We start from the raw sequence: 24,805 nt of genomic DNA, 5'->3' as shown, positions 1-24,805 counted from the left end.
TGTGTAGTAAAGGCAATGGAATGGTTGCTATGTATAAATTATATGTATAGATGATCATATCAACACATAGTGTTGTGTCTTATTACTGAATGTTATAAAGAAGTCACAACGGAACAGTAATATCATGCTTTTCAGAAGTGTTTTACCAACTACCACTGCACACAAATTAGGCATTTTCTTTTGAAAGTGGTTACCAACGGTTACAGGCAGCCATACTGGAAGAAACAGAACAACACAAACATTACAGTTTGTGTTTAGCCTATAGGTCAGATATACAGGCCTCTATTGTTAGGGCTCAACTCATCGTGAAGTAAAGTATCTTAGAATGTGGTGCAGTAGGCTGCCAGCTACATTTTTGATACATTCAGAAGAAATAGCTCAAGGAATGAAACATACTATGTTGTCAGAGTCATACTTGTATTATTATCTTGTACCACAGTGAGGTACCGATACATGTAGCTCATGGTGAGACCATGCCGGTCTGTGCCATCTGTTTATGATCAGTAATAACCCAAACAAGAGGAAACCTGCTCATGGAGACGACTCAGCACCATCAGAAAACATCTCTCACCTTATAAATGTATACTGGCATTTCCATGATTAAAAGTTATGCCAAATACATGTAAAAAGGATTATGCAACTGTATGTACAGACAGATGTGTATGAAGGTGTGTGTGTGTGTGTATATATATTGTAAGTCAAAGCAGTGACAGATGTCACCAAGAGAGATATCAAGGTGCACAAAATCATTGTCTTGGAAAAATGCAGTTTCATGTCGATTATTGCTTGGCTTAATATCAAGTGTGGCTATGGAGTTTTGCTAAGAGAATATATAGTTGGGTTATTATGGTTTTGCGCGCAAATAGTTTCCTGTGCGCGGGAAATGTGCGACAAAGCCTCTCAACCAATCGTATACAAGAAGCCACGCAGCTGTATTTGCACAATTTGACCTATAAAGAGGCAGCAGTGTGCTTCTGTTTCCACATTCGTTCATTGCTGTTTAGTCTCGACTGATCATCATGCCTGAGCCAGCCAAGCCAGCGCCCAAGAAGGGCTCCAAGAAAGCCGTCAGTCCCCGTCACCAAGACAACCGCCAAGGGAGGCAAGAAGCGCAGAAAGTCCAGGAAGGAGAGTTATGCCATTTATATTTACAAGGTGCTGAAGCAGGTCCATCCTGACACAGGCGTTTCCTCCAAGGCCATGGGGATCATGAACTCCTTCGTTAACGACATCTTTGAGCGCATCGCCGGAGAAGCCTCTAAACTGGCTCTCTACAACAAGCGTAGGACCATCACCTCCAGGGAGATTCAGACCGCCGTCCGCCTGCTGCTCCCCGGTGAACTGGCCAAGCACGCTGTGTCCGAGGGAACCAAGGCTGTGACCAAGTACACCAGCTCCAAGTAAACTCCCCTGTCCATCTAACCCGTATTCACCCAAAGGCTCTTTTCAGAGCCACCCACTTTGTTTTGAGAGAGTTATCCCAATGACCAGTCAAGGTCAGGTGACTAATGAATAAACTTATCCCTATGTATAAGTTGTTCTGTTTTTCCTGGACCATGTCTAGGATGCTGCCTGTCATATTGGGTTTCACCGCCAGATGGAGTAAGTGCTCTACTAGGTGGAACAAGAGCCTCTAATAGATTTTCAGATTGGAGAAGTTTTAATTCAGGATTTAACTGATTTTGGAAGGGAAATTGAGTTTGTTAGGTTAAAGGTCACGGTTGGGTTGAGGGTTAGAGTTAAAGCAGGGTTGAGGGAATCTAGTTGGCTCCACATGCAGCTGTTTGCTATGGGCCTTTAATAGCATCTATAACTTCTGGTTACACACACTCTTGGAGAGTTAACAGTAACAACCAAAAGTTACAAAGAGTGACCATCGCACACAAAATAAATACATATGTCAAACATGATGTATGATAAACTGGTATGTCAGTCAGACTGGTACATTTAGAATTAATAGTTGCATGTTTAATTTGTTAAATTCATATTGAAATGCATTTTTACTTAACTTTACAGCATTATTAAAAACGTGATAGGATGTTAGGAGTCATCAGCAGCCCTCATAATTACATATATATTATCTGTTAGGATCTCTGTTTAACAGTACTGTATATTTGCATATCTTGTATGTCATAAATTTAACTACTGTGTATCTATGTCATGATACATATCTGTATGTTGTGTATGTCATAAATGTCATGAATTCTTCTTCTTTCTTCTTCTTTGTCTGATTTATTGGCAGTTGGCACCTACAGAGTGCATTACCGCCACTTCCTTTAGTTTGACACGATCGCAACTGCACAATACCGCCCCCTTCACCTCCCATACTGCCCCTCCTGCGCCCACCACCCTGAATCGCAGCTAACGCTGCTTCCCCCTGACTGAGGCCCCATCCACGATACATGCTTCATCACCCCCCGTAGCCTGGCTCCGAACCACCCGCTCACTCACACCCCCCTTCTCTAACTCCACCAGATCAGCCACCCTCTTCAACTCCCTTATAACATCCTCCACTGTCAACCCCTCCATACCCAAGTGTCCCACTGCTGCTAAAACTATCAACCTAGTCCTCTCTGTCCTACTGCTAACCGTCGCTGTCGTATTCACTACCTCTGCCACAAAGGCCACTAAATCCAACTTCCCCCTCCACACCCTCCTCTCCTCCTCCTGTACCTCCTCTACTGTCAGCTGCCCTTTCCTAAAACCCTGTGCCCTCTCTTGCTGTCCCTGATCCTCCTGCACTATCCTCACTGCCAACTGCCCTTCTCTAAACCCCTCTCCCTTGTCTTGCTGTCCCTGTCCTACCTTCCTAGCTGCCTCCGCATATGAAATTCTACCTTCCCTTCTCACCTGCTGGACCACTACCTCTCGCTTCATCGCCTCACAACCCCAATACCCTACACTATGCTTCCCACCACAACTACAACACCTCGGCTCCACTCCCTGTTCACACTCCCCATACTTATGCTCCCCACTACACCTACCACACCTCTGTCCCTTCCTACACAACCTAGCTATATGACCAAACTCCTGACACCTGTAGCACCTCAACGGATTCGGCACAAACTCCCTAACCCTATATGCCATAAACCCTATAAATACCACTCTCGGCCTAACCTCACCCTCAAACTGAACGACTACCGTCCCTGTCACCACCTTCTCTGCCCCTCTCTTCATCCTCTCTACACTCTTAACTTTCCCATTACGTTCGTCACTCCTCAACTCTCCTAACAGCTGCCCTTCACTAACCCTAATTGGAATTCCACTAATCACCCCCTTGCAACCACCATCCCTCTTCTCCCCTACTATCCCCACTCCACAGACCTTCACTTTTCCAACGCTCTTCATTTCCCTAGCCTTCTCTACCTGCACTACACTTACACATCCTATAAACAAGTTCCCATCCCCTAACGTCCTTGCGTACCTTACCTCTCCTACCTGCGCCTTAATGATTCCTGACAGCTGACTCGGCCCCATTTCCCTAACCCCGCCTTCTCCCTCAAACCGCACCACTACATTCAACCCTTCCACAAAATCCTTCCCTCTGCCCTCATCCTCTGACCCACTCAAGCTATCTCCCCTCCCTTTCTTCCTCTTACTCCCCTTCCCCTCACTTACCCTAATCTTCTTCCCCACCTTCGTCCACCCTTCTCCCCCGCTCCCCTCTCCCTCACTACACTCCATACTGTCACTATCCGTCTCCCTTTCCTTGGCTGAAGTCTCCGTCACCTCACCTCCCTCTCCACACGTCACACCCCGAGGGGACACTGGGCTCGCACCCGGTGACTCGCGTCCCTCCTGACGCAAGTCCTCATTCCACTCGCTCCCATCTCGATTCACCCAAAACCCTGGACAGTCTTCCACCGGCCGGGGCCATTCACGAGGACTCCACTCTCCCTGCTCTCCATAAGCTGCCTCGCTCGCCTTCCACCACCGCTCACTCCCCTTCATCCGCTTCCGCATTCTATCCAAGGACTCCTCCCCCGACGTGAGTTGCCCCTCCTGACTCAAATGTCATGAATTGAAAATGGGGGACCCTGATGTAAACAAGACGAAAGTCTTTCTCTGGTCTGCATCCCTTAACAATTGTGTGTATTGAGCCGTGCTGTATTGTACCCATTCTGCAATCTGTTAAATAAAGTTTTCATTCATTCATTGATTCATTCATTGATTCAGTCTCAGAATGGATTTGGTAGAGAGAGAAAAAAAATTGTCATTCTTATGTTGTGGCATTTTACAAGTAATCTGTGGCATCAGACCAAAGGAGAATATCAATTCTATTTTTTTTATGTCATCTTTGACGGTGAATAACACCATGCTAAAAAATACCCATTCTGCAATCTGTTAATAAAGTTTTCAATCAATTCCCGGCTGCGACCCTCTCTCCAACCGTATTGTACCCATTCTGCAATCTGTTAATAAAGTTTTCAATCAATCACTCTCTACAACCGCACCTCAGCACAGACGTACTTCGAGATACTTCTGTACTTTCCGCCAATCAGTGCGCATCCTGTGGCTGGCAGGCGCGTCCTGTGGCTGGCTGAAGTTGCCAGTGAGCGGATTCTCCGGGGTTGCAGCTGGACCCAATTGGAGTGCATCTTAACTCTGAGTTGTATGATTGGATATGGGTGCATGGTCATGGGTTACTTTTGAGCTGTTGTTGATTGTTGCAACATTGAGTTGAAAACCAGTTTGTCATCTTGAATTATAAATACCAATAAAGAATGTCCTATTGTCTCAGTGTATGAACCTGTGCGGTTACATTGTTGCTCCTAAAGTAAAATATGGGCAAAATAGCAAAGTTCATATGACATAAATTAAGCACCTCGTACAGATGGAAATGTATTGACTCCGAGAGCTAATTCCTCCCAGTATATCTGCCAGTGAGAGAAAATCCTTGTTAATTACAGAACCATGAAATATAAATGAAAATATAGCAATACGTCGCCTGATGGACTGCTACCTTATTTCATTGAGCTGTAATTAACACACAAGACACAGATGACCATATTCAAACTACTTTACTCGACTGTAAAACTTTGAATTTCCCTATCGAGGTCAATGTAATGTGTTGCATCATGGGGGTCAGCCCTATGGTCCCACAGCCCCAGATTTTCTTTTCACTCAAAATGTAGGGCCTATGTTCCCACATTTCTAAGATGCTTCTCAAAATGAGGCAGCATGTTCCCGGACGAACCTACTACGAGGACAACCTTGTTGCCCATATCCAGAGTTAATTACATTGTATATTGTTTACACTGCCTTTATATTAAATGGTTACTTCTCCACTGTAATATAATTCTGTGACCTGTATGTATTATACTACCTGTACCTCCCCTGCTATGATAACTAATATCCCCAAAGGGATCAATAAATGTTATATGGCAATTTGCAATCTGTTCCGCTTTAGCCAACAGGAAATGCTAGTCTAAATATTTGTATTATCAGAATTGTGATGATTTGAGTAAAACTGGCATATTGAAATAATGAGTTAATGGAATGTACTTTTCATGATAAGTAAACTCCCCTGTCCATCTAACCCGTATTCACCCAAAGGCTCTTTTCAGAGCCACCCACTTTGTTTTGAGAGAGTTATCCCAATGACCAGTCAAGGTCAGGTGACTAATGAATAAACTTATCCCTATGTATAAGTTGTTCTGTTTTTCCTGGACCATGTCTAGGATGCTGCCTGTCATATTGGGTTTCACCGCCAGATGGAGTAAGTGCTCTACTAGGTGGAACAAGAGCCTCTAATAGATTTTCAGATTGGAGAAGTTTTAATTCAGGATTTAACTGATTTTGGAAGGGAAATTGAGTTTGTTAGGTTAAAGGTCACGGTTGGGTTGAGGGTTAGAGTTAAAGCAGGGTTGAGGGAATCTAGTTGGCTCCACATGCAGCTGTTTGCTATGGGCCTTTAATAGCATCTATAACTTCTGGTTACACACACTCTTGGAGAGTTAACAGTAACAACCAAAAGTTACAAAGAGTGACCATCGCACACAAAATAAATACATATGTCAAACATGATGTATGATAAACTGGTATGTCAGTCAGACTGGTACATTTAGAATTAATAGTTGCATGTTTAATTTGTTAAATTCATATTGAAATGCATTTTTACTTAACTTTACAGCATTATTAAAAACGTGATAGGATGTTAGGAGTCATCAGCAGCCCTCATAATTACGTATATATTATCTGTTAGGATCTCTGTTTAACAGTACTGTATATTTGCATATCTTGTATGTCATAAATTTAACTACTGTGTATCTATGTCATGATACATATCTGTATGTTGTGTATGTCATAAATGTCATGAATTCTTCTTCTTTCTTCTTCTTTGTCTGATTTATTGGCAGTTGGCACCTACAGAGTGCATTACCGCCACTTCCTTTAGTTTGACACGATCGCAACTGCACAATACCGCCCCCTTCACCTCCCATACTGCCCCTCCTGCGCCCACCACCCTGAATCGCAGCTAACGCTGCTTCCCCCTGACTGAGGCCCCATCCACGATACATGCTTCATCACCCCCCGTAGCCTGGCTCCGAACCACCCGCTCACTCACACCCCCCTTCTCTAACTCCACCAGATCAGCCACCCTCTTCAACTCCCTTATAACATCCTCCACTGTCAACCCCTCCATACCCAAGTGTCCCACTGCTGCTAAAACTATCAACCTAGTCCTCTCTGTCCTACTGCTAACCGTCGCTGTCGTATTCACTACCTCTGCCACAAAGGCCACTAAATCCAACTTCCCCCTCCACACCCTCCTCTCCTCCTCCTGTACCTCCTCTACTGTCAGCTGCCCTTTCCTAAAACCCTGTGCCCTCTCTTGCTGTCCCTGATCCTCCTGCACTATCCTCACTGCCAACTGCCCTTCTCTAAACCCCTCTCCCTTGTCTTGCTGTCCCTGTCCTACCTTCCTAGCTGCCTCCGCATATGAAATTCTACCTTCCCTTCTCACCTGCTGGACCACTACCTCTCGCTTCATCGCCTCACAACCCCAATACCCTACACTATGCTTCCCACCACAACTACAACACCTCGGCTCCACTCCCTGTTCACACTCCCCATACTTATGCTCCCCACTACACCTACCACACCTCTGTCCCTTCCTACACAACCTAGCTATATGACCAAACTCCTGACACCTGTAGCACCTCAACGGATTCGGCACAAACTCCCTAACCCTATATGCTATAAACCCTATAAATACCACTCTCGGCCTAACCTCACCCTCAAACTGAACGACTACCGTCCCTGTCACCACCTTCTCTGCCCCTCTCTTCATCCTCTCTACACTCTTAACTTTCCCATTACGTTCGTCACTCCTCAACTCTCCTAACAGCTGCCCTTCACTAACCCTAATTGGAATTCCACTAATCACCCCCTTGCAACCACCATCCCTCTTCTCCCCTACTATCCCCACTCCACAGACCTTCACTTTTCCAACGCTCTTCATTTCCCTAGCCTTCTCTACCTGCACTACACTTACACATCCTATAAACAAGTTCCCATCCCCTAACGTCCTTGCGTACCTTACCTCTCCTACCTGCGCCTTAATGATTCCTGACAGCTGACTCGGCCCCATTTCCCTAACCCCGCCTTCTCCCTCAAACCGCACCACTACATTCAACCCTTCCACAAAATCCTTCCCTCTGCCCTCATCCTCTGACCCACTCAAGCTATCTCCCCTCCCTTTCTTCCTCTTACTCCCCTTCCCCTCACTTACCCTAATCTTCTTCCCCACCTTCGTCCACCCTTCTCCCCCGCTCCCCTCTCCCTCACTACACTCCATACTGTCACTATCCGTCTCCCTTTCCTTGGCTGAAGTCTCCGTCACCTCACCTCCCTCTCCACACGTCACACCCCGAGGGGACACTGGGCTCGCACCCGGTGACTCGCGTCCCTCCTGACGCAAGTCCTCATTCCACTCGCTCCCATCTCGATTCACCCAAAACCCTGGACAGTCTTCCACCGGCCGGGGCCATTCACGAGGACTCCACTCTCCCTGCTCTCCATAAGCTGCCTCGCTCGCCTTCCACCACCGCTCACTCCCCTTCATCCGCTTCCGCATTCTATCCAAGGACTCCTCCCCCGACGTGAGTTGCCCCTCCTGACTCAAATGTCATGAATTGAAAATGGGGGACCCTGATGTAAACAAGACGAAAGTCTTTCTCTGGTCTGCATCCCTTAACAATTGTGTGTATTGAGCCGTGCTGTATTGTACCCATTCTGCAATCTGTTAAATAAAGTTTTCATTCATTCATTGATTCATTCATTGATTCAGTCTCAGAATGGATTTGGTAGAGAGAGAAAAAAAATTGTCATTCTTATGTTGTGGCATTTTACAAGTAATCTGTGGCATCAGACCAAAGGAGAATATCAATTCTATTTTTTTTATGTCATCTTTGACGGTGAATAACACCATGCTAAAAAATACCCATTCTGCAATCTGTTAATAAAGTTTTCAATCAATTCCCGGCTGCGACCCTCTCTCCAACCGTATTGTACCCATTCTGCAATCTGTTAATAAAGTTTTCAATCAATCACTCTCTACAACCGCACCTCAGCACAGACGTACTTCGAGATACTTCTGTACTTTCCGCCAATCAGTGCGCATCCTGTGGCTGGCAGGCGCGTCCTGTGGCTGGCTGAAGTTGCCAGTGAGCGGATTCTCCGGGGTTGCAGCTGGACCCAATTGGAGTGCATCTTAACTCTGAGTTGTATGATTGGATATGGGTGCATGGTCATGGGTTACTTTTGAGCTGTTGTTGATTGTTGCAACATTGAGTTGAAAACCAGTTTGTCATCTTGAATTATAAATACCAATAAAGAATGTCCTATTGTCTCAGTGTATGAACCTGTGCGGTTACATTGTTGCTCCTAAAGTAAAATATGGGCAAAATAGCAAAGTTCATATGACATAAATTAAGCACCTCGTACAGATGGAAATGTATTGACTCCGAGAGCTAATTCCTCCCAGTATATCTGCCAGTGAGAGAAAATCCTTGTTAATTACAGAACCATGAAATATAAATGAAAATATAGCAATACGTCGCCTGATGGACTGCTACCTTATTTCATTGAGCTGTAATTAACACACAAGACACAGATGACCATATTCAAACTACTTTACTCGACTGTAAAACTTTGAATTTCCCTATCGAGGTCAATGTAATGTGTTGCATCATGGGGGTCAGCCCTATGGTCCCACAGCCCCAGATTTTCTTTTCACTCAAAATGTAGGGCCTATGTTCCCACATTTCTAAGATGCTTCTCAAAATGAGGCAGCATGTTCCCGGACGAACCTACTACGAGGACAACCTTGTTGCCCATATCCAGAGTTAATTACATTGTATATTGTTTACACTGCCTTTATATTAAATGGTTACTTCTCCACTGTAATATAATTCTGTGACCTGTATGTATTATACTACCTGTACCTCCCCTGCTATGATAACTAATATCCCCAAAGGGATCAATAAATGTTATATGGCAATTTGCAATCTGTTCCGCTTTAGCCAACAGGAAATGCTAGTCTAAATATTTGTATTATCAGAATTGTGATGATTTGAGTAAAACTGGCATATTGAAATAATGAGTTAATGGAATGTACTTTTCATGATAAGTAAACTCCCCTGTCCATCTAACCCGTATTCACCCAAAGGCTCTTTTCAGAGCCACCCACTTTGTTTTGAGAGAGTTATCCCAATGACCAGTCAAGGTCAGGTGACTAATGAATAAACTTATCCCTATGTATAAGTTGTTCTGTTTTTCCTGGACCATGTCTAGGATGCTGCCTGTCATATTGGGTTTCACCGCCAGATGGAGTAAGTGCTCTACTAGGTGGAACAAGAGCCTCTAATAGATTTTCAGATTGGAGAAGTTTTAATTCAGGATTTAACTGATTTTGGAAGGGAAATTGAGTTTGTTAGGTTAAAGGTCACGGTTGGGTTGAGGGTTAGAGTTAAAGCAGGGTTGAGGGAATCTAGTTGGCTCCACATGCAGCTGTTTGCTATGGGCCTTTAATAGCATCTATAACTTCTGGTTACACACACTCTTGGAGAGTTAACAGTAACAACCAAAAGTTACAAAGAGTGACCATCGCACACAAAATAAATACATATGTCAAACATGATGTATGATAAACTGGTATGTCAGTCAGACTGGTACATTTAGAATTAATAGTTGCATGTTTAATTTGTTAAATTCATATTGAAATGCATTTTTACTTAACTTTACAGCATTATTAAAAACGTGATAGGATGTTAGGAGTCATCAGCAGCCCTCATAATTACGTATATATTATCTGTTAGGATCTCTGTTTAACAGTACTGTATATTTGCATATCTTGTATGTCATAAATTTAACTACTGTGTATCTATGTCATGATACATATCTGTATGTTGTGTATGTCATAAATGTCATGAATTCTTCTTCTTTCTTCTTCTTTGTCTGATTTATTGGCAGTTGGCACCTACAGAGTGCATTACCGCCACTTCCTTTAGTTTGACACGATCGCAACTGCACAATACCGCCCCCTTCACCTCCCATACTGCCCCTCCTGCGCCCACCACCCTGAATCGCAGCTAACGCTGCTTCCCCCTGACTGAGGCCCCATCCACGATACATGCTTCATCACCCCCCGTAGCCTGGCTCCGAACCACCCGCTCACTCACACCCCCCTTCTCTAACTCCACCAGATCAGCCACCCTCTTCAACTCCCTTATAACATCCTCCACTGTCAACCCCTCCATACCCAAGTGTCCCACTGCTGCTAAAACTATCAACCTAGTCCTCTCTGTCCTACTGCTAACCGTCGCTGTCGTATTCACTACCCCTGCCACAAAGGCCACTAAATCCAACTTCCCCCTCCACACCCTCCTCTCCTCCTCCTGTACCTCCTCTACTGTCAGCTGCCCTTTCCTAAAACCCTGTGCCCTCTCTTGCTGTCCCTGATCCTCCTGCACTATCCTCACTGCCAACTGCCCTTCTCTAAACCCCTCTCCCTTGTCTTGCTGTCCCTGTCCTACCTTCCTAGCTGCCTCCGCATATGAAATTCTACCTTCCCTTCTCACCTGCTGGACCACTACCTCTCGCTTCATCGCCTCACAACCCCAATACCCTACACTATGCTTCCCACCACAACTACAACACCTCGGCTCCACTCCCTGTTCACACTCCCCATACTTATGCTCCCCACTACACCTACCACACCTCTGTCCCTTCCTACACAACCTAGCTATATGACCAAACTCCTGACACCTGTAGCACCTCAACGGATTCGGCACAAACTCCCTAACCCTATATGCCATAAACCCTATAAATACCACTCTCGGCCTAACCTCACCCTCAAACTGAACGACTACCGTCCCTGTCACCACCTTCTCTGCCCCTCTCTTCATCCTCTCTACACTCTTAACTTTCCCATTACGTTCGTCACTCCTCAACTCTCCTAACAGCTGCCCTTCACTAACCCTAATTGGAATTCCACTAATCACCCCCTTGCAACCACCATCCCTCTTCTCCCCTACTATCCCCACTCCACAGACCTTCACTTTTCCAACGCTCTTCATTTCCCTAGCCTTCTCTACCTGCACTACACTTACACATCCTATAAACAAGTTCCCATCCCCTAACGTCCTTGCGTACCTTACCTCTCCTACCTGCGCCTTAATGATTCCTGACAGCTGACTCGGCCCCATTTCCCTAACCCCGCCTTCTCCCTCAAACCGCACCACTACATTCAACCCTTCCACAAAATCCTTCCCTCTGCCCTCATCCTCTGACCCACTCAAGCTATCTCCCCTCCCTTTCTTCCTCTTACTCCCCTTCCCCTCACTTACCCTAATCTTCTTCCCCACCTTCGTCCACCCTTCTCCCCCGCTCCCCTCTCCCTCACTACACTCCATACTGTCACTATCCGTCTCCCTTTCCTTGGCTGAAGTCTCCGTCACCTCACCTCCCTCTCCACACGTCACACCCCGAGGGGACACTGGGCTCGCACCCGGTGACTCGCGTCCCTCCTGACGCAAGTCCTCATTCCACTCGCTCCCATCTCGATTCACCCAAAACCCTGGACAGTCTTCCACCGGCCGGGGCCATTCACGAGGACTCCACTCTCCCTGCTCTCCATAAGCTGCCTCGCTCGCCTTCCACCACCGCTCACTCCCCTTCATCCGCTTCCGCATTCTATCCAAGGACTCCTCCCCCGACGTGAGTTGCCCCTCCTGACTCAAATGTCATGAATTGAAAATGGGGGACCCTGATGTAAACAAGACGAAAGTCTTTCTCTGGTCTGCATCCCTTAACAATTGTGTGTATTGAGCCGTGCTGTATTGTACCCATTCTGCAATTTGTTAAATAAAGTTTTCATTCATTGATTCATTCATTGATTCAGTCTCAGAATGGATTTGGTAGAGAGAGAAAAAAAATTGTCATTCTTATGTTGTGGCATTTTACAAGTAATCTGTGGCATCAGACCAAAGGAGAATATCAATTCTATTTTTTTTATGTCATCTTTGACGGTGAATAACACCATGCTAAAAAATACCCATTCTGCAATCTGTTAATAAAGTTTTCAATCAATTCCCGGCTGCGACCCTCTCTCCAACCGTATTGTACCCATTCTGCAATCTGTTAATAAAGTTTTCAATCAATCACTCTCTACAACCGCACCTCAGCACAGACGTACTTCGAGATACTTCTGTACTTTCCGCCAATCAGTGCGCATCCTGTGGCTGGTAGGCGTGTCCTGTGGCTGGCTGAAGTTGCCAGTGAGCGGATTCTCCGGGGTTGCAGCTGGACCCAATTGGAGTGCATCTTAACTCTGAGTTATATGTATGATTGGATATGGGTGCATGGTCATGGGTTACTTTTGAGCTGTTGTTGATTGTTGCAACATTGAGTTGAAAACCAGTTTGTCATCTTGAATTATAAATACCAATAAAGAATGTCCTATTGTCTCAGTGTATGAACCTGTGCGGTTACATTGTTGCTCCTAAAGTAAAATATGGGCAAAATAGCAAAGTTCATATGACATAAATTAAGCACCTCGTACAGATGGAAATGTATTGACTCCGAGAGCTAATTCCTCCCAGTATATCTGCCAGTGAGAGAAAATCCTTGTTAATTACAGCACCATGAAATATAAATGAAAATATAGCAATACGTCGCCTGATGGACTGCTACCTTATTTCATTGAGCTGTAATTAACACACAAGACACAGATGACCATATTCAAACTACTTTACTCAACTGTAAAACTTTGAATTTCCCTATCGAGGTCAATGTAATGTGTTGCATCATGGGGGTCAGCCCTATGGTCCCACAGCCCCAGATTTTCTTTTCACTCAAAATGTAGGGCCTATGTTCCCACATTTCTAAGATGCTTCTCAAAATGAGGCAGCATGTTCCCGGACGAACCTACTACGAGGACAACCTTGTTGCCCATATCCAGAGTTAATTACATTGTATATTGTTTACACTGCCTTTATATTAAATGGTTACTTCTCCACTGTAATATAATTCTGTGACCTGTATGTATTATACTACCTGTACCTCCCCTGCTATGATAACTAATATCCCCAAAGGGATCAATAAATGTTATATGGCAATTTGCAATCTGTTCCGCTTTAGCCAACAGGAAATGCTAGTCTAAATATTTGTATTATCAGAATTGTGATGATTTGAGTAAAACTGGCATATTGAAATAATGAGTTAATGGAATGTACTTTTCATGATAACGGTGTTGGCTCTTAAAAGAGCCTTTGGGTTATGAATGTAGGAAAACAAAAGCCTATCTAAGCGCGCTCTCCACGGATGCGGCGGGCCAGCTGGATGTCTTTGGGCATGATGGTCACCCTCTTGGCGTGGATGGCGCACAGGTTGGTGTCCTCAAACAGGCCGACCAGGTAAGCCTCACTGGCCTCCTGAAGAGCCATGACAGCAGAGCTCTGGAAGCGCAGGTCGGTCTTGAAGTCCTGGGCGATTTCTCTGACCAGGCGCTGGAAAGGCAGCTTGCGGATCAACAACTCGGTGGACTTCTGGTAACGACGGATCTCTCTCAGCGCCACGGTACCGGGCCTGTAACGATGAGGTTTCTTCACGCCGCCGGTAGCCGGTGCGCTCTTACGGGCTTCCTTGGGGCTTTGCCACCGGTGGACTTACGAGCGGTCTGCTTAGTTCTGGCCATTATGAGAAACTATGTTTCAGTCTTCACTTCACCAAGAATAATACGCTGCTGTGTAGAAACTCTGGCCTTATATTACTAACGCGGAGGCGCAGTAGTTTCTGATTGGTCTCCTCTCTGTGAGCTCGTTACTCCGCCTACACCTCACAGGGTTATTGGAGGACTTCACGGAGATACAACTGGGAACGACGTTATTGGAGGACTGGTCTTTTGGAAAAACCGCCAAGAAAACGTCTTTCCTGATTGGGTGAGAAAACACAAGCCCGAAAATAAAACGCGACTCTCCAACTCGCTGCATTCATTGTCTAACTTGTTTAGCTAAAGAGAATTATAAACATGTCTGGAAGAGGAAAGACCGGAGGAAAGGCCAGAGTTAAGTCCAAGACTCGCTCCTCTCGTGCCGGGCTTCAGTTCCCCGTGGGTCGTGTCCACAGACTGCTGCGTAAAGGCAACTATGCTCATCGTGTTGGAGCCGGTGCCCCGGTTTATCTGGCGGCTGTGCTCGAGTATCTGACCGCTGAGATCCTGGAGTTGGCTGGAAACGCTGCCCGTGACAACAAGAAGAGTCGTATCATCCCCCGCCATCTGCAGCTGGCCGTGCGTAACGACGAGGAGCTCAACAGACTGCTGGGAGGAGTGACCATCGCTCAGGGTGGTGTGCTGCCCAACATCCAGGCTGTCCTGCTCCCAAAGAAGACAGAGAAGGCTGCTAAGCCTGCCAAGAAGTAAATGATTTAGCCTCTTCGACAAACCCCACAAAGGCTCTTTTCAGAGCCACCCACCTCTTCTTGAAAATGCAATATTTCCGTTTGTCAAAATACAATTTGGTTGTGTAACTTACGTTGTCTCGCTACCTCGGACATAAATGTAAGACTATAAACACGTAATGCATAACATTTGACCGTGTTCACTAATGGGTACAGTGCTGTTTAGAAGTAATGTTTAATGTGTTGTCTGCAGTGTTTTTTTTCCCCTGTTTTGAAGTCTTAACGATATAATGTAAAATTATAAATTGCATGTCATAGTGGTCAAGTGATGATTCATTTGAACTGAGAAACATAAATAGTAAGGGTTTTATATACAGTTTACAGCATGCACGAACATAAATTGACATAATGACAGCAATTTGTATTTCCACAATTGTTGGGGCTCAACTCGTAAACTGTCTGAAGCGGTGTGACTCGTTCAGACCATTTTCTTTACCTGCCAATGTTGCTGGTCTGGATCACTAATCACATAATAAATAAATGGGTAGAACTACAAGTCGTGTTTTGTAGCCGTGCCTGTTTCATATAAATAGTGGGGGTCCATAAAAGAGCCTTTTGTATAATATAATGGTTGTGTAGATATTTAATGTGAGGTAGTGGGAAACAGTATGTGCCAACATATGATCCAAACCAGTCTGAATAAATAAAATTACAATAATGTGCTGTGTGTCCACTAATGGGCCATCACCCGTAGTCATTCCAATAGTGTCATAGCGGTCATTTACGCACGGACATAAATGCACCATAATGATGGCAATTTATGTATCTCCACAATAAAGGGCTCAACTCGTTGCGGTAAAATATCTGCGTTAGTAGGACCTAATAATCAAACCGGACTTAATATCAACATTCTCCAATTAAGAACCTATATCTGATCTATATTTTATAGTTTTTTGTGGTATATTCTCCATATATAAAGTTGAGTTTGCTTTATTGCCGTGCTGGAAGTAACTCGTGGAAATCAACCATCCCATAAGTAATACTAAGTTGTATACTTCGATAAGCCGCCTTCACTTCCACACAAGAGTACAATATTGCTTTTCATGAAAGTGGTGGGTGGCTCTTAAAAGAGCCTTTTGTTGAATTAAAGATAACGTTCTGTTTAAACGCTTATCTCTTCTTGGGAGCTCCTCTCTTAGCTGCTATTGGCTTGGCAGCCTTCTTAGCTGGGGCCTTCTTGGGACTCTTGGCCGCTACCTTCTTGGGACTCTTGGCCGCTACCTTCTTGGGGCTCTTGGCCGCTACCTTCTTGGGGCTCTTGGCCGCTACCTTCTTGGGGCTCTTGGCCGCTAACTTCTTGACTTTCTTGGGAGACTTCTTGGCGGCAGCAGGCTTCTTCGTTGCTGCCTTCGCAGGCTTTTTGGCCACGACAGGTTTCTTGGCTGCTGGCTTCTTGGCTTTCGGAGAGACTTTCTTTGCGGGCTTTTTGGCTTTAACCTCAGCCTTGTTGATCTTGAAAGAGCCGGAGGCTCCGGTACCCTTGACCTGGACCAGGGTTCCCTTTGTCACCAGACTCTTGACAGCGGTCTTAACGCGGGCCTTGTTCTTGTCCACGTCATAGCCGCCGGCAGCCAGAGCCTTCTTTACGGCAGCCAGAGACACACCGCTCCTCTCTTTAGAAGCAGACACTGCCTCGACGACCAGGTCACTGACGCTGGGACCTGCCTTCTTGGGTTTGGGAGCTGCCTTCTTCTTAGCGGCCTTAGCCGGAGCGGCGGGAGCTGGAGCTGGAGCGACTTCTGCCATCTTCTCTCGTTCCGTCTCAGATTCAACACAAGTAGAATTATGATATTGAAGCTCAGTCAGAGGGCTGGTCTTAAACACTACATGAGAGCCATGTAGACTCAACCCACCCTGTCCCCCTCTGTGCTGCCAAAATGCTCTGCCGCTTGTGTTTTCTCCTCGCCAAAAAAGAGCTCAAATACACAACTATGAATATTGCAGGAATTTAACGCCAAATGGGTCAGCAAGCAGAAATATGTGCCATCAGAATCAAATCATTTGGAGACCCCTGGTGTGTTTGTGGACGCTTCACACCACCAATTTGCGCCTTCACCATGGTGCGCAGCTATACCTTTCTCTGTTATTTATGTCTCACAATTCTTTAGATTGCATTATAATCCGACATAATCTCGTTTTCCAGCGAGCCGAGCTACCTGACTAGAGACTGGGAGCAAGAATAGTAATCTGGGGTGAGGCGTTTTGTTTTAAATTGATGCTTTTCCGGTGTTGGTAAACACACTGTTGCTGGTGGCCTGTAGCGTGGGTCACCTCGACTTCGTATGAGGGATGATCACCACCTTAGATCAGTGGAAGGTTTCACGTGGCCTATATTAATTACAGCTAACATTTAATTAATTAATGTTGCAAAACATTTCATAACTCACACAAGAAGCGTAGCTACATTTTCCTTTGGGGGGGGGGGGGGGGCTAGTTTGTTGTGTACTTTAGACTGCTGCATGCTTGTTGACAATACATGCTTTTTGGGCATTGCTGATCTGCTGTGTTTCTGATTCAAGTCTGCAACACTAAACACTTAGCACAATAAATAATAACTGCATTGGTCTATTTAAAGTATATTTCAATAGTTTAAATAGACATAGTAGATTCATAATGAATTATCATATCACCAAACATAAACGCACCACATCAACATGTTCTGCATTTCCACAAAAGAGGCCTTGCACGGAATGTTTGTGTAGTAAAGGCAATGGAATGGTTGCTATGTATAAATTATATGTATAGATGATCATATCAACACATAGTGTTGTGTCTTATTACTGAATGTTATAAAGAAGTCACAACGGAACAGTAATATCATGCTTTTCAGAAGTGTTTTACCAACTACCACTGCACACAAATTAGGCATTTTCTTTTGAAAGTGGTTACCAACGGTTACAGGCAGCCATACTGGAAGAAACAGAACAACACAAACATTACAGTTTGTGTTTAGCCTATAGGTCAGATATACAGGCCTCTATTGTTAGGGCTCAACTCATCGTGAAGTAAAGTATCTTAGAATGTGGTGCAGTAGGCTGCCAGCTACATTTTTGATACATTCAGAAGAAATAGCTCAAGGAATGAAACATACTATGTTGTCAGAGTCATACTTGTATTATTATCTTGTACCACAGTGAGGTACCGATACATGTAGCTCATGGTGAGACCATGCCGGTCTGTGCCATCTGTTTATGATCAGTAATAACCCAAACAAGAGGAAACCTGCTCATGGAGACGACTCAGCACCATCAGAAAACATCTCTCACCTTATAAATGTATACTGGCATTTCCATGATTAAAAGTTATGCCAAATACATGTAAAAAGGATTATGCAACTGTATGTACAGACAGATGTGTATGAAGGTGTGTGTGTGTGTGTATATATATTGTAAGTCAAAGCAGTGACAGATGTCACCAAGAGAGCTATCAAGGTGCACAAAATCATTGTCTTGGAAAAATGCAGTTTCATGTCGATTATTGCTTGGCTTAATATCAAGTGTGGCTATGGAGTTTTGCTAAGAGAATATATAGTTGGGTTATTATGGTTTTGCGCGCAAATAGTTTCCTGTGCGCGGGAAATGTGCGACAAAGCCTCTCAACCAATCGTATACAAGAAGCCACGCAGCTGTATTTGCACAATTTGACCTATAAAGAGGCAGCAGTGTGCTTCTGTTTCCACATTCGTTGCTGTTTAGTCCCGACTGATCATCATGCCTGAGCCAGCCAAGCCAGCGCCCAAGAAGGGCTCCAAGAAAGCCGTCACCAAGACAACCGCCAAGGGAGGCAAGAAGCGCAGAAAGTCCAGGAAGGAGAGTTATGCCATTTATATTTACAAGGTGCTGAAGCAGGTCCATCCTGACACAGGCGTTTCCTCCAAGGCCATGGGGATCATGAACTCCTTCGTTAACGACATCTTTGAGCGCATCGCCGGAGAAGCCTCTAAACTGGCTCTCTACAACAAGCGTAGGACCATCACCTCCAGGGAGATTCAGACCGCCGTCCGCCTGCTGCTCCCCGGTGAACTGGCCAAGCACGCTGTGTCCGAGGGAACCAAGGCTGTGACCAAGTACACCAGCTCCAAGTAAACTCCCCTGTCCATCTAACCCGTATTCACCCAAAGGCTCTTTTCAGAGCCACCCACTTTGTTTTGAGAGAGTTATCCCAATGACCAGTCAAGGTCAGGTGACTAATGAATAAACTTATCCCTATGTATAAGTTGTTCTGTTTTTCCTGGACCATGTCTAGGATGCTGCCTGTCATATTGGGTTTCACCGCCAGATGGAGTAAGTGCTCTACTAGGTGGAACAAGAGCCTCTAATAGATTTTCAGATTGGAGAAGTTTTAATTCAGGATTTAACTGATTTTGGAAGGGAAATTGAGTTTGTTAGGTTAAAGGTCACGGTTGGGTTGAGGGTTAGAGTTAAAGCAGGGTTGAGGGAATCTAGTTGGCTCCACATGCAGCTGTTTGCTATGGGCCTTTAATAGCATCTATAACTTCTGGTTACACACACTCTTGGAGAGTTAACAGTAACAACCAAAAGTTACAAAGAGTGACCATCGCACACAAAATAAATACATATGTCAAACATGATGTATGATAAACTGGTATGTCAGTCAGACTGGTACATTTAGAATTAATAGTTGCATGTTTAATTTGTTAAATTCATATTGAAATGCATTTTTACTTAACTTTACAGCATTATTAAAAATGTGATAGGATGTTAGGAGTCATCAGCAGCCCTCATAATTACGTATATATTATCTGTTAGGATCTCTGTTTAACAGTACTGTATATTTGCATATCTTGTATGTCATAAATTTAACTACTGTGTATCTATGTCATGATACATATCTGTATGTTGTGTATGTCATAAATGTCATGAATTCTTCTTCTTTCTTCTTCTTTGTCTGATTTATTGGCAGTTGGCACCTACAGAGTGCATTACCGCCACTTCCTTTAGTTTGACACGATCGCAACTGCACAATACCGCCCCCTTCACCTCCCATACTGCCCCTCCTGCGCCCACCACCCTGAATCGCAGCTAACGCTGCTTCCCCCTGACTGAGGCCCCATCCACGATACATGCTTCATCACCCCCCGTAGCCTGGCTCCGAACCACCCGCTCACTCACACCCCCCTTCTCTAACTCCACCAGATCAGCCACCCTCTTCAACTCCCTTATAACATCCTCCACTGTCAACCCCTCCATACCCAAGTGTCCCACTGCTGCTAAAACTATCAACCTAGTCCTCTCTGTCCTACTGCTAACCGTCGCTGTCGTATTCACTACCCCTGCCACAAAGGCCACTAAATCCAACTTCCCCCTCCACACCCTCCTCTCCTCCTCCTGTACCTCCTCTACTGTCAGCTGCCCTTTCCTAAAACCCTGTGCCCTCTCTTGCTGTCCCTGATCCTCCTGCACTATCCTCACTGCCAACTGCCCTTCTCTAAACCCCTCTCCCTTGTCTTGCTGTCCCTGTCCTACCTTCCTAGCTGCCTCCGCATATGAAATTCTACCTTCCCTTCTCACCTGCTGGACCACTACCTCTCGCTTCATCGCCTCACAACCCCAATACCCTACACTATGCTTCCCACCACAACTACAACACCTCGGCTCCACTCCCTGTTCACACTCCCCATACTTATGCTCCCCACTACACCTACCACACCTCTGTCCCTTCCTACACAACCTAGCTATATGACCAAACTCCTGACACCTGTAGCACCTCAACGGATTCGGCACAAACTCCCTAACCCTATATGCCATAAACCCTATAAATACCACTCTCGGCCTAACCTCACCCTCAAACTGAACGACTACCGTCCCTGTCACCACCTTCTCTGCCCCTCTCTTCATCCTCTCTACACTCTTAACTTTCCCATTACGTTCGTCACTCCTCAACTCTCCTAACAGCTGCCCTTCACTAACCCTAATTGGAATTCCACTAATCACCCCCTTGCAACCACCATCCCTCTTCTCCCCTACTATCCCCACTCCACAGACCTTCACTTTTCCAACGCTCTTCATTTCCCTAGCCTTCTCTACCTGCACTACACTTACACATCCTATAAACAAGTTCCCATCCCCTAACGTCCTTGCGTACCTTACCTCTCCTACCTGCGCCTTAATGATTCCTGACAGCTGACTCGGCTCCATTTCCCTAACCCCGCCTTCTCCCTCAAACCGCACCACTACATTCAACCCTTCCACAAAATCCTTCCCTCTGCCCTCATCCTCTGACCCACTCAAGCTATCTCCCCTCCCTTTCTTCCTCTTACTCCCCTTCCCCTCACTTACCCTAATCTTCTTCCCCACCTTCGTCCACCCTTCTCCCCCGCTCCCCTCTCCCTCACTACACTCCATACTGTCACTATCCGTCTCCCTTTCCTTGGCTGAAGTCTCCGTCACCTCACCTCCCTCTCCACACGTCACACCCCGAGGGGACACTGGGCTCGCACCCGGTGACTCGCGTCCCTCCTGACGCAAGTCCTCATTCCACTCGCTCCCATCTCGATTCACCCAAAACCCTGGACAGTCTTCCACCGGCCGGGGCCATTCACGAGGACTCCACTCTCCCTGCTCTCCATAAGCTGCCTCGCTCGCCTTCCACCACCGCTCACTCCCCTTCATCCGCTTCCGCATTCTATCCAAGGACTCCTCCCCCGACGTGAGTTGCCCCTCCTGACTCAAATGTCATGAATTGAAAATGGGGGACCCTGATGTAAACAAGAAGAAAGTCTTTCTCTGGTCTGCATCCCTTAACAATTGTGTGTATTGAGCCGTGCTGTATTGTACCCATTCTGCAATCTGTTAAATAAAGTTTTCATTCATTCATTGATTCATTCATTGATTCAGTCTCAGAATGGATTTGGTAGAGAGAGAAAAAAAATTGTCATTCTTATGTTGTGGCATTTTACAAGTAATCTGTGGCATCAGACCAAAGGAGAATATCAATTCTATTTTTTTTATGTCATCTTTGACGGTGAATAACACCATGCTAAAAAATACCCATTCTGCAATCTGTTAATAAAGTTTTCAATCAATTCCCGGCTGCGACCCTCTCTCCAACCGTATTGTACCCATTCTGCAATCTGTTAATAAAGTTTTCAATCAATCACTCTCTACAACCGCACCTCAGCACAGACGTACTTCGAGATACTTCTGTACTTTCCGCCAATCAGTGCGCATCCTGTGGCTGGCAGGCGCGTCCTGTGGCTGGCTGAAGTTGCCAGTGAGCGGATTCTCCGGGGTTGCAGCTGGACCCAATTGGAGTGCATCTTAACTCTGAGTTATATGTATGATTGGATATGGGTGCATGGTCATGGGTTACTTTTGAGCTGTTGTTGATTGTTGCAACATTGAGTTGAAAACCAGTTTGTCATCTTGAATTATAAATACCAATAAAGAATGTCCTATTGTCTCAGTGTATGAACCTGTGCGGTTACATTGTTGCTCCTAAAGTAAAATATGGGCAAAATAGCAAAGTTCATATGACATAAATTAAGCACCTCGTACAGATGGAAATGTATTGACTCCGAGAGCTAATTCCTCCCAGTATATCTGCCAGTGAGAGAAAATCCTTGTTAATTACAGCACCATGAAATATAAATGAAAATATAGCAATACGTCGCCTGATGGACTGCTACCTTATTTCATTGAGCTGTAATTAACACACAAGACACAGATGACCATATTCAAACTACTTTACTCGACTGTAAAACTTTGAATTTCCCTATCGAGGTCAATGTAATGTGTTGCATCATGGGGGTCAGCCCTATGGTCCCACAGCCCCAGATTTTCTTTTCACTCAAAATGTAGGGCCTATGTTCCCACATTTCTAAGATGCTTCTCAAAATGAGGCAGCATGTTCCCGGACGAACCTACTACGAGGACAACCTTGTTGCCCATATCCAGAGTTAATTACATTGTATATTGTTTACACTGCCTTTATATTAAATGGTTACTTCTCCACTGTAATATAATTCTGTGACCTGTATGTATTATACTACCTGTACCTCCCCTGCTATGATAACTAATATCCCCAAAGGGATCAATAAATGTTATATGGCAATTTGCAATCTGTTCCGCTTTAGCCAACAGGAAATGCTAGTCTAAATATTTGTATTATCAGAATTGTGATGATTTGAGTAAAACTGGCATATTGAAATAATGAGTTAATGGAATGTACTTTTCATGATAACGGTGTTGGCTCTTAAAAGAGCCTTTGGGTTATGAATGTAGGAAAACAAAAGCCTATCTAAGCGCGCTCTCCACGGATGCGGCGGGCCAGCTGGATGTCTTTGGGCATGATGGTCACCCTCTTGGCGTGGATGGCGCACAGGTTGGTGTCCTCAAACAGGCCGACCAGGTAAGCCTCACTGGCCTCCTGAAGAGCCATGACAGCAGAGCTCTGGAAGCGCAGGTCGGTCTTGAAGTCCTGGGCGATTTCTCTGACCAGGCGCTGGAAAGGCAGCTTGCGGATCAACAACTCGGTGGACTTCTGGTAACGACGGATCTCTCTCAGCGCCACGGTACCGGGCCTGTAACGATGAGGTTTCTTCACGCCGCCGGTAGCCGGTGCGCTCTTACGGGCAGCCTTGGTGGCGAGCTGCTTCCTTGGGGCTTTGCCACCGGTGGACTTACGAGCGGTCTGCTTAGTTCTGGCCATTATGAGAAACTATGTTACAGTCCTCACTTCACCAAGAATAATACGCTGCTGTGTAGAAACTCTGGCCTTATATTACTAACGCGGAGGCGCAGTAGTTTCTGATTGGTCTCCTCTCTGTGAGCTCGTTACTCCGCCTACACCTCACAGGGTTATTGGAGGACTTCACGGAGATACAACTGGGAACGACATTATTGGAGGACTGGTCTTTTGGAAAAACCGCCAAGAAAACGTCTTTCCTGATTGGGTGAGAAAACACAAGCCTGAAAATAAAACGCGACTCTCCAACTCGCTGCATTCATTGTCTAACTTGTTTAGCTAAAGAGAATTATAAACATGTCTGGAAGAGGAAAGACCGGAGGAAAGGCCAGAGTTAAGTCCAAGACTCGCTCCTCTCGTGCCGGGCTTCAGTTCCCCGTGGGTCGTGTCCACAGACTGCTGCGTAAAGGCAACTATGCTCATCGTGTTGGAGCCGGTGCCCCGGTTTATCTGGCGGCTGTGCTCGAGTATCTGACCGCTGAGATCCTGGAGTTGGCTGGAAACGCTGCCCGTGACAACAAGAAGAGTCGTATCATCCCCCGCCATCTGCAGCTGGCCGTGCGTAACGACGAGGAGCTCAACAGACTGCTGGGAGGAGTGACCATCGCTCAGGGTGGTGTGCTGCCCAACATCCAGGCTGTCCTGCTCCCAAAGAAGACAGAGAAGGCTGCTAAGCCTGCCAAGAAGTAAATGATTTAGCCTCTTCGACAAACCCCACAAAGGCTCTTTTCAGAGCCACCCACCTCTTCTTGAAAATGCAATATTTCCGTTTGTCAAAATACAATTTGGTTGTGTAACTTACGTTGTCTCGCTACCTCGGACATAAATGTAAGACTATAAACACGTAATGCATAACATTTGACCGTGTTCACTAATGGGTACAGTGCTGTTTAGAAGTAATGTTTAATGTGTTGCCTGCAGTGTTTTTTTCCCCTGTTTTGAAGTCTTAACGATATAATGTAAAATTATAAATTGCATGTCATAGTGGTCAAGTGATGATTCATTTGAACTGAGAAACATAAATAGTAAGGGTTTTATATACAGTTTACAGCATGCACGAACATAAATTGACATAATGACAGCAATTTGTATTTCCACAATTGTTGGGGCTCAACTCGTAAACTGTCTGAAGCGG

The 24,805-nt window shown here is 45.4% G+C and overlaps 7 protein-coding genes across 7 annotated transcripts in view; 4 read left to right on the top strand and 3 right to left on the bottom strand.

Annotated features, from left to right (window-relative positions):
- LOC311230843 (histone H1-like) overlaps positions 1–24,805 on the top strand; it is a gene marked incomplete at both ends in the record, with an annotated part of 75,571 nt that overhangs the window by 34,803 nt on the left and 15,963 nt on the right. The window lies entirely within an intron of this gene.
- On the bottom strand, positions 1,069–16,710 carry LOC311230841 (uncharacterized protein; the record flags this gene model as incomplete). Its single annotated transcript, XM_084317230.1, has 2 exons — positions 1,069–1,375; positions 16,079–16,710. 2 exons carry the CDS (start codon positions 16,708–16,710, stop codon positions 1,069–1,071), a joined length of 939 nt encoding a protein of 312 aa, XP_084173356.1.
- Positions 13,809–14,499, bottom strand: LOC311230695 (histone H3.2-like; the record flags this gene model as incomplete). The annotated part of the gene is made up of 2 exons (XM_084317055.1): positions 13,809–14,170; positions 14,487–14,499. 2 exons carry the CDS (start codon positions 14,497–14,499, stop codon positions 13,809–13,811), a joined length of 375 nt encoding a protein of 124 aa, XP_084173181.1.
- On the top strand, positions 14,534–14,926 carry LOC311230694 (histone H2A-like; the record flags this gene model as incomplete). The annotated part of the gene is made up of 1 exon (XM_084317054.1): positions 14,534–14,926. One exon carries the CDS (start codon positions 14,534–14,536, stop codon positions 14,924–14,926), a length of 393 nt encoding a protein of 130 aa, XP_084173180.1.
- On the top strand, positions 18,675–19,049 carry LOC311230881 (histone H2B-like; the record flags this gene model as incomplete). Its single annotated transcript, XM_084317270.1, has 1 exon — positions 18,675–19,049. One exon carries the CDS (start codon positions 18,675–18,677, stop codon positions 19,047–19,049), a length of 375 nt encoding a protein of 124 aa, XP_084173396.1.
- On the bottom strand, positions 23,224–23,634 carry LOC311230858 (histone H3.2; the record flags this gene model as incomplete). The annotated part of the gene is made up of 1 exon (XM_084317246.1): positions 23,224–23,634. One exon carries the CDS (start codon positions 23,632–23,634, stop codon positions 23,224–23,226), a length of 411 nt encoding a protein of 136 aa, XP_084173372.1.
- Positions 23,968–24,360, top strand: LOC311230693 (histone H2A-like; the record flags this gene model as incomplete). Its single annotated transcript, XM_084317053.1, has 1 exon — positions 23,968–24,360. One exon carries the CDS (start codon positions 23,968–23,970, stop codon positions 24,358–24,360), a length of 393 nt encoding a protein of 130 aa, XP_084173179.1.

Source organism: Notolepis coatsorum (genome assembly GCF_963971535.1).
Source record: "Notolepis coatsorum genome assembly, chromosome: 6".
NCBI lineage: Eukaryota > Metazoa > Chordata > Actinopteri > Aulopiformes > Paralepididae > Notolepis > Notolepis coatsorum.
The sequence above is the reverse complement of the archived record's forward strand: the minus strand, read 5'-3'. Positions and strand labels throughout refer to the sequence as shown.